At 32.7% G+C, this 14,490-nt stretch overlaps 1 protein-coding gene across 1 annotated transcript; it reads right to left on the reverse strand.

Moving 5' to 3' along the window:
* Positions 1-263: 263 nt before the first annotated feature.
* Positions 264-2,582, reverse strand: LOC115874982 (phenoloxidase 1-like). The gene has a single exon (XM_030890301.1). It carries the CDS (start codon positions 2,493-2,495, stop codon positions 450-452), a length of 2,046 nt encoding a protein of 681 aa, XP_030746161.1. The 5' UTR covers positions 2,496-2,582; the 3' UTR covers positions 264-449.
* Positions 2,583-14,490: the final 11,908 nt, after the last annotated feature.

Below are 14,490 nucleotides of genomic sequence, written 5' to 3' on the forward strand. Positions count from 1 at the left end.
AAAACATTTTTTTAAATAAAAGGAAAATCAAAACGTTTTCATTTTTATGTGTATTATAATTTTCAGAATATTTTTTTAACTGTATTCTTTATTAAAATATCAATTATTACTCACACTGTATATATTATTTATTTATATTATTCAATATCGAAATTTCTATTACAATTAAAGTCATAATATCTGGGCTTGTGTAAATTAACTATTTAGTATAATTAGGGTCATATTTTGAAGTAGCAAGTAGGGTATTAAAATAAAATGTGGTCTATATAGTATTATTTTATTGAATTATTCTAATGTATCCAAGCAGTAACCAAATAACAACATAAAAGAAGAAACAGTATTTTAATATTTTTAAAGGATTAATTATAAAAAAAATGTAATGTAATAGTCCTGTAGCAATTCCATATTTCACGCCCTGTACAATATTTGTCTCTATAGTAAATGATTAATTAATTTTCCTTAGGCTTGAATGTTTTGTTTTCGAATTTGACTGTAACATCTTGGACCCTCATGTTAGGTGTTAGGAATTGTTGTAGCGTGTCAACTCCATTCCTAGGCATTCTGTCGAAAGGATATCCCATTGAACGGCGATCAGGATACAGTTTGTCCTTAAGTCCACAATATGAATAAGAATCATTGCACTCTCCAGTAACATCTTGATCCACTTTGTCATCAGCTATATTCGATATCATTACGAATAATTGACATGAAAAACCTTCAGGGCTTCCTTTAGGAATAAGGAGGTTATCAGGCCATCCGCAGCCGCAGAAGTTAAAGCGTGCTAATTCATCACCTCCTTGTGGTCTGGAGGTGTCCAAATCTCTGTATGTTCTCTCAAATGGAATGGTTACAGACGAATCGCTAGAATTTCTAGTAATAGTGTTCTGACCTTGCTTTAAATTTACCTTGAATTTATCCAATTCGATGAACATCAGTCTTTGGTCTCTGAACAACCATGGGTTTCCACGCTCATCAACCTTTGGTGCCAAAAATATCCTGCAAGTTCCTTCACGAGCTGAGTTACTCTGGACCTGGATTTTGTAGGTGAAGGGTCTGTGTTGAAGATGGGTGAATCGAACGAAGACAGCACCACGAGGCTGGAAGTCCATACCTCTCGACAGATCGACATCAGATTGTTGCCAGAATGTCGGCAGCACGTTGGGCTTTCCACCTTGTACGTCTACTTGAATTCCTTGTATTGTTACTCCTGGATTGTTGAGTTGGTTGACGGTGTATCTGGGTAGAGAGGTTTTGAATTCTTGAAACAGATCGTCGATGAAAGCATGCCAGCGGTAGAAGATTGGATCTCTCATGGCAGTAGCGGAATCTCCAATAACTCCAAAAGATTCTAGATGTCTATGGTCGGGATCGTGAATATACGACAAAAATACGTGGCCCATGTTATGTAAGTCTCCATAGAAGTCTCTGTTTGGTGACAAGATACTTGCCTCGACCATGTTTCCTAAAATATCGATGCCTTCAGTTTCGTTAAGTTGTACAGTACGTCCATTTCTGTCTGTCACTGAACCGGAATGTATGGCGGCGAAAATTCTGTCTCTCCATCTCTTCAAGTCGTCTAAATCAATGATCACACTATCGACTTCTCTGCGCAGATTTTTTAGTCTCTGGTTTTCTACTCGTGCTGGCCAGGCTCTGCTAGATACTAAACTGTCCAATTTGGGAAAATAGGCTTCTTGAATCGGAGAGTCCCAGTCAATAAAACGCTCTGTTCGCTTCATCTTGTTGCATAATCGTTCAAAATTATATCGAGCGATGATTTGCTGGTGCATGTAATAGAATAATTCACCTCTCCTGTTCTTATTTACCACGCTTAGTGCAGCTTCGAATGGGTAGACCAGATGCCAATGCCAGTGATGAAGATTCAGCCCGATGTCTTCCCTGAAGTACGCTAAACGATGTTCTTCTTCCAAGTCGGAAGCTGTATAATCTTTCGGAATTTCTATAGGGGTCCGGGCTCCTTCTGGTACAACGTTCGCATCTTCTCGAGCTTCCCCAAAAACTTTACTGTCCACATACTTATCCGGGAAAGTACGGATAATTGATGGAACGTCCAAGTCTTGCGTGTCGGATCTATGAAGAATGGCAACGGATAAACAGTAATTGAACAAATAAGGGTTTACCCGATCTCTTGCGTAAACAGCAACTGCAATTAAGTCCTGGACATTTCGTACTCCCAAAAAGATATCGATCAGTCTTCCGGCAATTCGTCGGTGTTTCGGAATGAAAAGACTGAAGTTTTCGTCCCGTGCCAGTTCCAGAATTTCGCCTAAAGATGGAATGGATATTTTGCTAACTGGAATTTGTTCTGAGGCTTGATCTCCGAAACGGTTCGTGACTTGGGCACCGATAGGTTTGTATTTGTCGTTCAGATACTCGACTGGAACACTAAACACTTTTTTCCCGTCGCCTTTTGGCATGAAAACGGGTTCTTTGGGACGGTCGAAGAGCAACAAAAGGTCTTTCTTGTCAGCCATGTTGACCGAATAATTTGATTGTACGAGTTTAACGTAAAGGTTTTTACTGTGTTACCCTGAGTAAGACTGCTTAGGTAATGTGGGTCGAATAAGTCGCTGTGCTATTTTATAGTAAAATCTGAATGATAATTTACCGCAGGATACATGTAAAATGCATTTTCTCATGGGACGTTGTGTTGTTTTTTTAGGTGGTTTTTTGATATGAATTTCTTTCAATAACATGTTTACGAGTTCATAATAATGCAAATAATATTTGTTTTAACTATTTTTTAAGAAAATAAGTAAAAATTATAAAGATATAATAATAGTTTACTCTTTTCATATATTATAATTATTTTTTTATTTCATATATTTATAAATCTATATCTATACTAATATATAAAATCCTTAAGTGACTGACATACTGATTAATCACGATCCTGCTCAAACCACTCAACGTAAGAAGCTCAATTTTGGCATACAGGTTGATTCTAGGGTGTAGAGGTTCGATAAGAAGGGATTTTTTGAAATTCCAGTTCCAAGAGGGTGAAACCATCCCTCAAATATTACAATATATTTTTATTTAAAAAACGGTCAAGTTTCCGAAAAAACGCTTAAACACGTATATTTTATTTTGTTGTTTTACATATTTTAAGATTTTTTATAAATGTATACAGGGTGTTTCATAAAATATGACCATTGAGTAATCACGATTCTGCTTAAACTGCCTGACGTTTCAAGCTGATTTTTGGCAAACGGATTGACTGTGGGGTGTAGAGGTTTGATAAGGAGGGGTTCCTCGAATCTCAAATTCCAAGAGGGTGAAAACGCCCCTCAAATATCACAATATTTGTTATTTAAAAAACGGTTAGTCTTTCGGGAAAACGCTTGGACACGCATAATTTATTTTGTTTTTTTGCTTATTTTGATTTTTTTTAAAAATCATACAGGGTGTTCCAAAAAGTTGGGTAATTTCTTAACCACGATTCTGCTTAAACTGCTTGACGTAAAAAGCTTATTTTTGGCAGACGGATTTTTCGAAAGTCAAATTCCAACGAGATGAAACTACCCCTCAAATATTACCAAGTTATATAATAATATCGCCATATTGTTTTTTCTCATGCTGACATAAATGTGAGAAAATTTTAGCCAGTTTGTATGTTAATGGAAATTCTTGCTTTGCTTTATCATCACCATTACAAATGATTAATTCGACGCGAACGAAGTCGCGGATACACGCTAGTCATATTATATTATTTTATTATTAACGGACATTTTGTCTTCAATATTTTTATTTTTTTGTAGCTTTAATTCTACAGAACAAAATTTTGACAGAAACATTTAATATTTTGCTTTAAGTTCTTGTGAAAATATAAAAGAAAATATGTTAGGGTTATAATAATAGAAATTTATTAAACTATAAATGGGCATTTTTCGCTATATGTGTTATTCTTTAATATTAAGTTACCCGATTACAGTTGGAGGTTGGAAATTTTGGTGTTACAACAGCAAAATCAAATTCTATTTTACCACAATACACTATAAAACACTATTACTTCGAAATAAAAAATATATACAGGGTGAGTCTTAAATAAGTGTAAATATTTTTAGGGGTAATTAGTATATTTCGATCCCAGAACAACGAAAAAAAAAAGAGTTTTTTTCCGCAAAAAAAATTGAATTTTTTTTAGTTTTTAGTTAAAAAACATAATTTCTTGATAATATGGAAACATTGGTAGTAGATTTGAAATTCGAGACAAAATATTTTTTTGGAAATAGATTTGTGTGTCTGGAAACGTTCTATCCTTTTTTAATTTTTCTATAATTCTTATTAATTTTTGACAAGTTTTATAACAATTTTCAGTAAATGACGTCTAGAGATTGAGCTCGACAAAATTATTCTCGATTTTCCCAGCCGTCTTTTTTTTTCGATTATACCGTATAACCTATTGTCATATTTAATGGTCAATAAAATATTTAAGCCACACATTTACGGGAAAATATGGTATAAAATTTGCCTTTTATTTATCATATTTTTGCTGCAATTCTACGATTTATATTCCGACTACATAATATATCAATTAAAATTAAAAGCAGTTTCAAACTATAAACCTAAAATATTGTTTTATTTTATATTTGTCATTTTATTGTATAAAGCATGAACATATAAAACACTGATAGGTATATTTTTAAAATGGACATGAAAACCCATATTACTGTTCAATAGGATTTATAGCACGCTAACTTTTTTGTAAAATGCCATTGTATCTTCGAAAAATACAACAATATAATATTTACCGTGTTTATACAGTGTGTTGAAGATACAGTTCATATCAAATAAACTTTGAGTCACGTGATTAAACTTGACCGGCGCTATGCTCACTTTTATATATTTTCTTTTAATCAAAATATTTTAGGAAACAAAAATAAATTAATTATAAATATACAGTTATTATTTACATCAACAAAACTCACCTTCTTAAAAGCACTTAAGGGACATAAAGGGTCATTAATATCGCTTTCCCGTTTAACATATTCTAATAAAGTTACGATGAGTTTTTTTACGGCTATTAAGCTATCTTGATCTTGTATACTTCGCACTAAAAGATGTACTAAAAAGATCTCTGCTAGTATTTTTTTTAAGCCCACAATACAATTTATTTAAACCAAAAACTCGTAATACGAAACTAAAGTGTCAAAACGAATGATAGTGTCAGAAATAAATAAATAAATGTGGCAACTTGATATTTTTTGCAGCAGAGCTACGACCTGAATCCCTAGCGAGAAATTTGAATGCCAGTTAGTCAGCCAGGCGACGAAAATACCTAAGTAAAACATATTTTATTTTAATAAGTAAGAAAAATCCTATTTGTCTTTTTTTAAATTTTTATATATTTTCCATAATTAGTTTAACAAATTCATGTGGGTTTTATTGATCATTCATTAATGCAAGGCAATTCCTTTCAAATCAAATAGCTACTGTCGTAAATTGCCCATACGATCTGAGTTTGAAGTACAAACATACATTATTTACCTTAACAAAGTTAACAAGCGTCTTGGCTACCCTTAGAGAAAATGTCAGGTCGATTTGTGTCGCAGAAAAGTAGGTTGATTTTTTCCTTTTAGATATAACTCAATTTTCTATTCTATTCTTTGTTCAAGAAATGTCATGTTGTGTATAAAATGTGTTTTTTATTATAAATAGAACCAAGTACAGAAGAAATTTCATTTAAAGTTGATCATACATTTTTATTATGTTTTATTCCTGATAAAAGTCTGTATATTTCATCAAAGTGCTAATAAATGACTCAAAATTTAACTCTGTTTTTTTATTGAATGCATACAGGGTGCTACAAATTCGAGGTACGAGCATTGGTATCTCGGAATCATAATAGATATGAAGATGGTTAATTGGGACAAAGTTGTGCTTCGGCATGTTATCAAAAAAGTTTCAAAAATTTCAAGAATGGGTTTTGGACTGGGTTTTTGAAAAAAAAAGTTTTTTTTTTGAAAAAAAAAATTAGTTTTTAAAACCATATATTGTACTGAAGTTTTTCCATTTACGAAATTTTGTGTTGCAATAATAAAAATAGTACTACCTTATACAGAGTGCCTAAAAATTTATTTTAAATAATCACTACCTTCTCTTCAAGTTTTCGTCATCTCTTTAAGTTTTCGTAAAAAAGGCATTTTCTTATAATGTAGACCTCATTTATCAATATATCCATGGAATTATGAGGAGGTCTAAATTATTAGAAAATGCATTTCCTACGAATACTTGAAGAGATAGGTAAAAAATGATATAATACAATTTGATACACAATTAAATTGTGCATCTGATCCTCGTAAAATATACAGGGTGTTCTATTTACTTTAAAGAAGTTATTGCCATAAAGGTAGTAATTATTTTAAATAAATTTTTAGACACTCTGTATAAGGTAGTTTATTATTGCAACACAAAATTTGGAAATGGAAAAACTTCAGTATGATATTTGGTTATAAAAACTTAAGCCTAGAGAAATGATGCGTTAAAAGTTAGGTACTGCATTTTCACAAAATCGTAAATATTTCAAAAAACGGCAAACCTTAATCAAATTTACCTTTATTTTAATCGTAGAAACTAAAAATGTAATAATATACAGGGTGTTCCATTTTAAAAAAAATACAACTTTGCTAAAATGCTCAAAAAATGCTAAAAATGCTCACTTACTATCATCATCATCATCATCATTAGCCGTTTGTCGTCCAACTTTGGACATAGGCCTCTCCCAATTCTCGCCACCGATCTCTGTTCTGTGCTGTGCGTGTCCAATGTAGTCCTGCCACTCTTTTGAAATCATCGTACCATCTCATTTGAGGGCGTCCTCTCATTCGCTGTCCTAAGTATGGCCTCCATCGCTGAATTACCGTGTTCCATCTATTGTCGGATTGTCTAACTGTATGTCCTGCAAAGCTCCATTTCAATCGTGCCGCCCTGGCTGTCACATCCTCAACTTTAGTCCGCATTCTTATCCAGCTATTTCTTTTTTTATCCTTAAGTTTAACTCCTAACATAATTCTTTCCATGGCTCTTTGGGTCCTCGACAGTTTTTCTATATTTGCCTTTGTAAATGTCCATGTTTGGCAGCTCGTATGTAAGGATTAAAAATATGCATTGGTTGAAAATTCTGCTTCTCAAATATTGGAAATTTCTGATTTTTGAGTATCCACGATAATTTCCGAATCCAGCCCATGCCAACTTGCTCCGCCTAGTAATTTCGGCCGTTTGGTTTTCTTTTCTAACTTGATCACCTGTCCCAGGTATATGTATTCTTAAATTTTAATTACAAATTAATTTTGACATTAATTACATAATATTTTGAAGTAATCTCAAAATATTATGAAAAGGAAAACTGTATGAAACTCAAAAAACCTAATCGAGTATCGAGTTATTTTATCTCAAAAAAAAAGTTAAGGTTGCGTTTTAATACAAAACAAACAAAAATGCGTTGTTTTAAACAAAAGACCGCATACAAAAATCTATAAAATTGAACAATTTCTTACATTCACCCCTCCAGAATCTTCCTGCATTTATTATTATATTTACCAATATAACTTATGTATAACAAATAAAAAATGTTTTAATATTGCACAGAAATAAAACAAACACAACACAAATAAAACAAAATATTTTATTAATAATAAGGTAAACAATTTTGGAATCACGTCTCCTGACGTACTCCTCTCTTAACTTGGATGGGTCTAGTAGTATCTCCTATTTGTATTGTCATTGTTGCGTTCTTGTATATATTATGGATTATCTCTCTATATCTTGAATCAATTCGGCAGTTGTTCATTGCTTGTTCTACAGCTCATAATTTTTACACTGTCAAAGGCCTTTCATAGTCCACGAAAGCAAAATACATGGGAAGATGATACTCGTTTGCCTTCTCAACCAATACTTTCATAGTCAGCAGGTGGTCTGACGTACTGTATCCTTTACGGAAACCTGCCTGTTCCACCGGCTGGTAGTTGTCGAATTTTGATGTTAGTCTGTTGTTCAATGACTTTCATGAAATCTTATACACTTGAGAAAGCAGGATATTGGCCTGTAGTTTTTTATATCACCTCTATCACCTACGCTGAATAAGAGTACTTCCTTTGGCTGTTATTCCAATCTCTTAAGTATTTGTCCGAGATGTAACATTCGTTAAATAGCTTTTTAATGTTCGGTATCAAAATGTCTTTTAATTCCTTTAGCATTTCTGCTATATACTTCGATCTTGGCCTGGTGCTTATTATTCTTCAACGTTTCTTATGAAATGTTTAATTTCGAATTCATCTATATCCGGCAGTTCCTCGGATCCAACATTTTCTATTTTCAGTTTTAGTTTTTCTCTTGTACTACTCTCACTTACTATACACAAAATTAATAAAAAATTGCAAAAATGCACAGGTACAATTAATAATATATTAGTTCGGCATAAAAGTTGCTGTCACGACATCGAACAATAAATTAAAATTCGTAAAATAAATTAAAATTATTAATTAAACAAATCTTTATAAAGAAACGCAAGTATACCAAATTTAAGAACAATCGAACGCCATGAAATGGTATCGTAATATGGTTGAAAATAATTTTAAATTGTAGCTTTAGTAATCATCCAACGATCCCAACACAAATAATTTCTAAAAATCGTGTAGTTACAATACTCCATGTCGAATGAGGTGAATAACCCTGTATATAGATATATAGACATTAGAGTATAGAAGACATAATTTCACTATGTTTATAGAAACAAATGGTGAACTTTGTTTCATAGAAACAACATTTGGTTTAAATGAGCAAGGTTCAGCTTTATCGGAAGCTCTTACAGTAATTAAAAAAGTATATGGTTCGAGAAAATCTTGGAAATCGTCCATAGAGAGAACGTCCCCGCATAATACGAATTATTTCGGCTGCGTAGGCCTTTGAAAGCGATTAGAGAAGCGCGCCCGGCTCCCCAGGTGCTCAAAGAATGCCTCTGCACGAAAAGGATTTTATACCCGCTAACCACGGCACTACGCCCTGCTACGCCACCCCAATTGGTGCCCCTCTAGGGGAGCAGCAGGCAGGCAGTGGCGGCGCGTGGCTCAAAGCTTTGGGGGTTCAGAACCATAGAAAAAATATCACGCCGACAACGCTCAAGAAAGATCTTTTTGGACTATCAAATATAGTCTGTCTATCGACAGAATCCTTGTAATGTAATGGATGTCATTTTAATTTCACGCTAGTTTGTTTTATTTTAAAAAGGAATAAGATGGTACAATTGGAACGCAAAATGGGAAATTAATATATTTTAAAATTTTAATTACAAATGATTACTTCAAAATATTATGAAAAGGAAAACTGTATGAAACTCTTACACAACACAAATATTACAATTAATTGTTATTATTAATATTAAACAACACAAATAAAACAAAATATTTTATTAATAATAATTTCAATAACTTACAAACACTTTTAACACTGAATTTTATACTTTATTAGTTGCTATTTATACCTAACGTTAATTAATTTTAATCTTATTTTTTTAAACCAGTACCTTTTGACGTTATCTCTCTACAGTACTAGAAGGTATTATTTATATACTCCTTATTTAGATACTCCAGTTTTTAGTACCATATACAGACCGGACCATCGTAGTAGTAACATAGGCAGAACCGGACGAATTAGCGTATACCCGTCCGCCGCAAGCGAAAAAATGCGATGAAATAAAAATAGGTAGATATGTGATATGTTTAAGTAGATAAGAATGTTTCAGAATTTGTATTTATTCGTGTTTTAATAGCCAAAACGAGTACATAGATTCTCGCGGCAGCTCTCGTGTAAAATTTATTTTTTAAGTAAAATAATGGATGTTTACGAAGTTCGTGAGAAAATTCAAATTGTAAAATGGTATTTCCAAAATAGGTCTTATCGGGATATACAAACAATTTTTCCACAAACTTTTGTAAACAGGCCAATTCCATCTTTACCTACTATATCAAGAGTTATTAATAATTTTGAAACACATGGGTGCGTGTCCCCACAAAAACACAAAATTGTTGATTAATGAAGAACAGGAGTTAAAGGAAGTGTTCGTTTGTGCTACCGCGAATCAAAATTCCACGTTTTCAAGTAATGAAATTGCTGAGGTAACAGATTCTTCACTTAGCACGGTTAAAAGAGTCCTTAAAAAGAATGGATACCGATCATATAAAGCGCGCAAAACTCAAGAAATTTTCCATGAAGACCAATTTCGGCGTATGGCGTTTTGTGAATCTGTAATGGAAAAGGCCAATTTAGATGAAAACTTTATTCAGCGTATAGTTTTCACCGACGAATCAAGTTTTCATTTATTGAGTCGTCATAACCCTACACAAGTACGATATTGGTCTCGGGAAAATTTGCACAAATTTTTTGAGGTACGCACGCAATATCCTCAAAAGCTAAATGTTTGGGGTGGTTTTGTAGGGGAGCATATGATTGGTCAATTTTTTATAGAGGGTAATTTAACTGTTGCAAAATATTTGGACTTGTTACAACAGCAGATTGTGCCTAGAATTCCACAATGTCTGGTTTCAACAAGATGGTTGCCCTGCCCACAATGCCCGTATTGTTCAAGAATATTTGAACAATACTTTTCCCAACCGTTCAATTAGTGGATATGGAACTATTTGTGGCCGGCTAGATCACCAGATCTTTCTCCCAATGATTTCTTTTTGTGGGGTTATGTAAAATCCAAAGTGTATGGTCATATTAGGGCTAATAATCTGGATGAGCTTCAAGTAAAAATACGAGAGGCTTTCCAAACTATTAACCCTAATATGTTAGCCAATGCCAGACGGGGATTTTACGACCGCCTAGGCTTCTGTCTAGCACAAGAAGATGGTCTTTTTGAACACTTGTTATAACTTTTTTTTATTTTAGATCTTTGGAAATGAGTTTTGGGTTTAGAGAATTTATTTATTTTTAGTTTTGGCTTGTAAACACACTCAAATAATAAATATTTAAGTATTTTTATTTTAAATGTTACCTTAAGTGAAGGTAAACACTTAGAATGAAAATAATAAATGCTCGGCACTCCTCGCGTCGCGTCGTATTCCTAGTCTGTCACGACCGACCCGTCCAAGCACAACTGCAACTGCCTACTGCCTGACCAGCCGACTAGCCGGCAGTGAATAAGTACAAACGCAATCGGATAAGCGTAAATTCGTCCTGCAAGTTGCTATGTTACTAGTAGCCTGGTCTTCTCTGTATACGAGATGGTATACAAATAAACATATACAAAAAGAACATAACATAAATAAACATAACATACCTACGTAAAAATTAAAAATAATCATACAGAAAGATTACAGTGGAGGGTTGGAACCTTTGGTGTTACACAGCACAAATAAAAACACTAAATCACCACAATACACCAAAACACTTTTACTTTTACACTGGACGCGCGTTTCGTATAAACTGACTAGTTTGTAATCATCTGCTGATGATGCTAACATGGTTAGCGAAACGCCCGTCCAGTGTAAAAGTAAAAGTGTTTTGGTGTATTGTGGTGATTTAGTGTTTTACTTTGCCATACAGAAAGTTTGGGAATTTTTGGTTTTACCTTATTAAGTAATTGTTATCAGTAATTATCAGTAGTAATTGTTTATTTTGAAGTTAAACTTGATATAATGTCATTTTAACAGAACGTCAACGGTTTTTGTAGACGTATATGTTTTAAGAAACTAAAGTGTTCTCGAATAGTTGAATTTAAATATTTTAAATAGTTTATTTCTTTATTCTTTGTATTTTTTTTGCTTCCGACGACGGAAAGAGATAAACTTTCCGAAACGTTAAGCATTTTTTTGTTCGTTAGGCAAATTTGTATATCTGTAAACCTAACTTCTGACAAGTAGTTTTCGTTTGGGATTAACGCAGAAGTGTTTACAAAAAAATAATTATTTTATTTTGTTTGTATGTTATTTTTTTCCTCAAGAAAAGGTAATATATTTAGATGTTCACATCATGTGCACTGTGCACTTATTGAGGAACCGCCACTGCAAACAGTAGAGTGAGGGTGAGAGGGGCAAGGAAGTGGAGGCGTTAGTGTTGATAAAGAACAGAAGAACGGTCAAAGAAAGGGAAAAAAGTTGCAATGTGCGACATCCCTTTCACATAATTTATCGGGCTAGTTGGGTAACAGCGGCGCATGCAGGAGCGATTTTTTTTATTATAAGATACCGTACGATCGAAAAAAAACGACGTCCGGATGGCTTAGAAATGAACATCGATGACGATCCTCATGTAAGTTTACATATAAAATGACAGCGATCTTTCTTTCGTAGCCATCCATGACGCTGTTTTTTTGTCGGTCATATTGTATTTTTGAGATTGCATACCTTAATACAGAAAAATAGCACTAAGGAACAAACAAAATCTTATATTATAAACATATAGACTAGATGTAAACAAAAAGATTTCAATAATGTTCTTGTTACATATGTTAAGTCGACACAAGTTTTAATAAAAAAAGCTAAAACTTAATAGTCAGATCTTAGACATAGTCCTATCTTAGATCAGGTTGCCTTCTGGGTCTTTTTAAACCTTTTCGATACCACTGAGTAATTTTGGCCAGCCTTCTATCTATTACTGTCTATTATAATGTGATTTTTTGGGGATCATCTAATGGAACCAAAAATCGGTATTTATCGCCCAAAAACGCATTGATAAAAGAATCTGCAAACTGCTCCCATGCACCTCATGTATGTCATTTCTTAAGAAGCTCACTATACAGGATGTTTCAAAAAATATGTGCCGTGGGGAGATTCCTCATGTAAAAAGAGCATTTATTTTTCATATCAACGTAGGTCCGATTCTGCTTTGTTGCGTAGCTACAGGGTGTTAAAATCTTAATATTTTTTCGATTTATTATAATTTTCTTCCAAGTACTTTTAGCGATTCGAATGATATTTTGAGAGTAAAAGTTACTATAAATGCGACATATTTTAAAGCTAAAAAGTGTCGACATATTCACCAGGGACGTGCATATGGGTTATCATTTGAATATTTTTCTAAAAAAAGCATGTACGCCACTGACTTTTTTTTCTCTTGATAGCGAAATAGTGTAAGCTGCTTAATGCCGATTAAAAGTTGTCTAATAATATTTTGTCGATTTCTGCCTCCTTGATGAAATAAACACAATTTTATTAAATTGCCTTGATCCAAGTCTAATAGGAACCTTTAAAAAAATTTAATATCATTAACTCGAGAAAGTTTTAAATACGTACTCATTGATTTCTTATCAAAAAATATGAAAAAAATTTCCTATAAACATGGGTATGGAAAACCATAGTTTTAGAGTTACAGGATGTTAAAACTTTTAAAATTTCTTTTTTTAAATGTCGTAAATACCATTATTTGAAATTGCTGTAGATTGGACTAATAGTTATAAAAACTAATAGTAATAATATTTAATAATAAATTAGATAAAATATATAATTTATTAATTTTATTTTTACTTCAATTTTATTAATTGTGATTAATAAAATTGCGTTTATCTCATCAAGGAGGCCGAATTCGACAAAATATCAAGAGATTAATTGGCACTAACGGCCTGCACAATTTTGATGTCAAAAGAAAAAAGTCAGTGGTGTTCATTCTTTTTTTTTAATATTCCTGTGATAACCCATCAAAATATGTAGCACTTATAGTAACTTTTACCCTCAAAATTTCATTCGAAACGCTAAAAGTACTTGGAGAAAAATTATAATAATTCGAATATTGAGACTTTAACACCCTCTAGCTAGGAAACAAAGCAGAATCGGACCTATGTTAAAAACGTAAATAGCAAAATTAGTTAGCTGTATTTTGTTTGTCTTATTTGGAGTTGCTTTGTTCTTTTTGTAGATTTTTGTTGGCAATAAAGATATTATTATTATTAGTATAGCTAATTTTTTTAATTATTCTGGATCTTGTGCATTATTTTATATGAAAAACTTTTGTTCTTTTGCAGAATATCCGAGACTATTAGACTGACTAGGTTGGATAATAGTGAACTTCAAAAAGTACGACATATGCTAACCGTGAAGCAAAATTGGAAAAGGTGATAGTTAATAGGTAAGTTAACTTTTAATCTAGAATTAAATAATTTATCTGGGAAAAGGCAATACTATATTTAAATAGGGTTACCAGATGAAAACTTGTCCACTCCGGGCAAGCCTTCCCAAAAATCCGGACGTAATAATTTTTTAGCGATATAAGAGCAAAAATAGTATATTGTTTTATTAGGAGTAAAAATGATACTTTTTGTGGCGAGGCTGTGGAGCGGACGTTTGACATACAGGCGAGGCACAAAAAATCATTTTTACTCCGAATAGAACATGAATTTTTTTTTCAAATGCCACAAATAATTTATTTTAATATAGTCTATAAAACGAATAATTTTGAATTTTGACCGTTATTTTTTACCAACATGGCAAATATAAAATCCCTCTGTCAAAAAAGTTACTAATATTCTTTAAATTG

The sequence above is a fragment of the Sitophilus oryzae genome, unplaced genomic scaffold (assembly GCF_002938485.1).
Source record: "Sitophilus oryzae breed Bouriz unplaced genomic scaffold, Soryzae_2.0 scaffold_130_pilon_pilon, whole genome shotgun sequence".
Classification (NCBI taxonomy): Eukaryota; Metazoa; Arthropoda; class Insecta; order Coleoptera; family Curculionidae; genus Sitophilus; species Sitophilus oryzae.

Excerpts from the sequence above, each read along its gene's own strand:
- LOC115874982 (XM_030890301.1), bottom strand. The coding sequence starts at position 2,495 with ATGGCTGACAAGAAAGACCTTTTGTTGCTCTTCGACCGTCCCAAAGAA.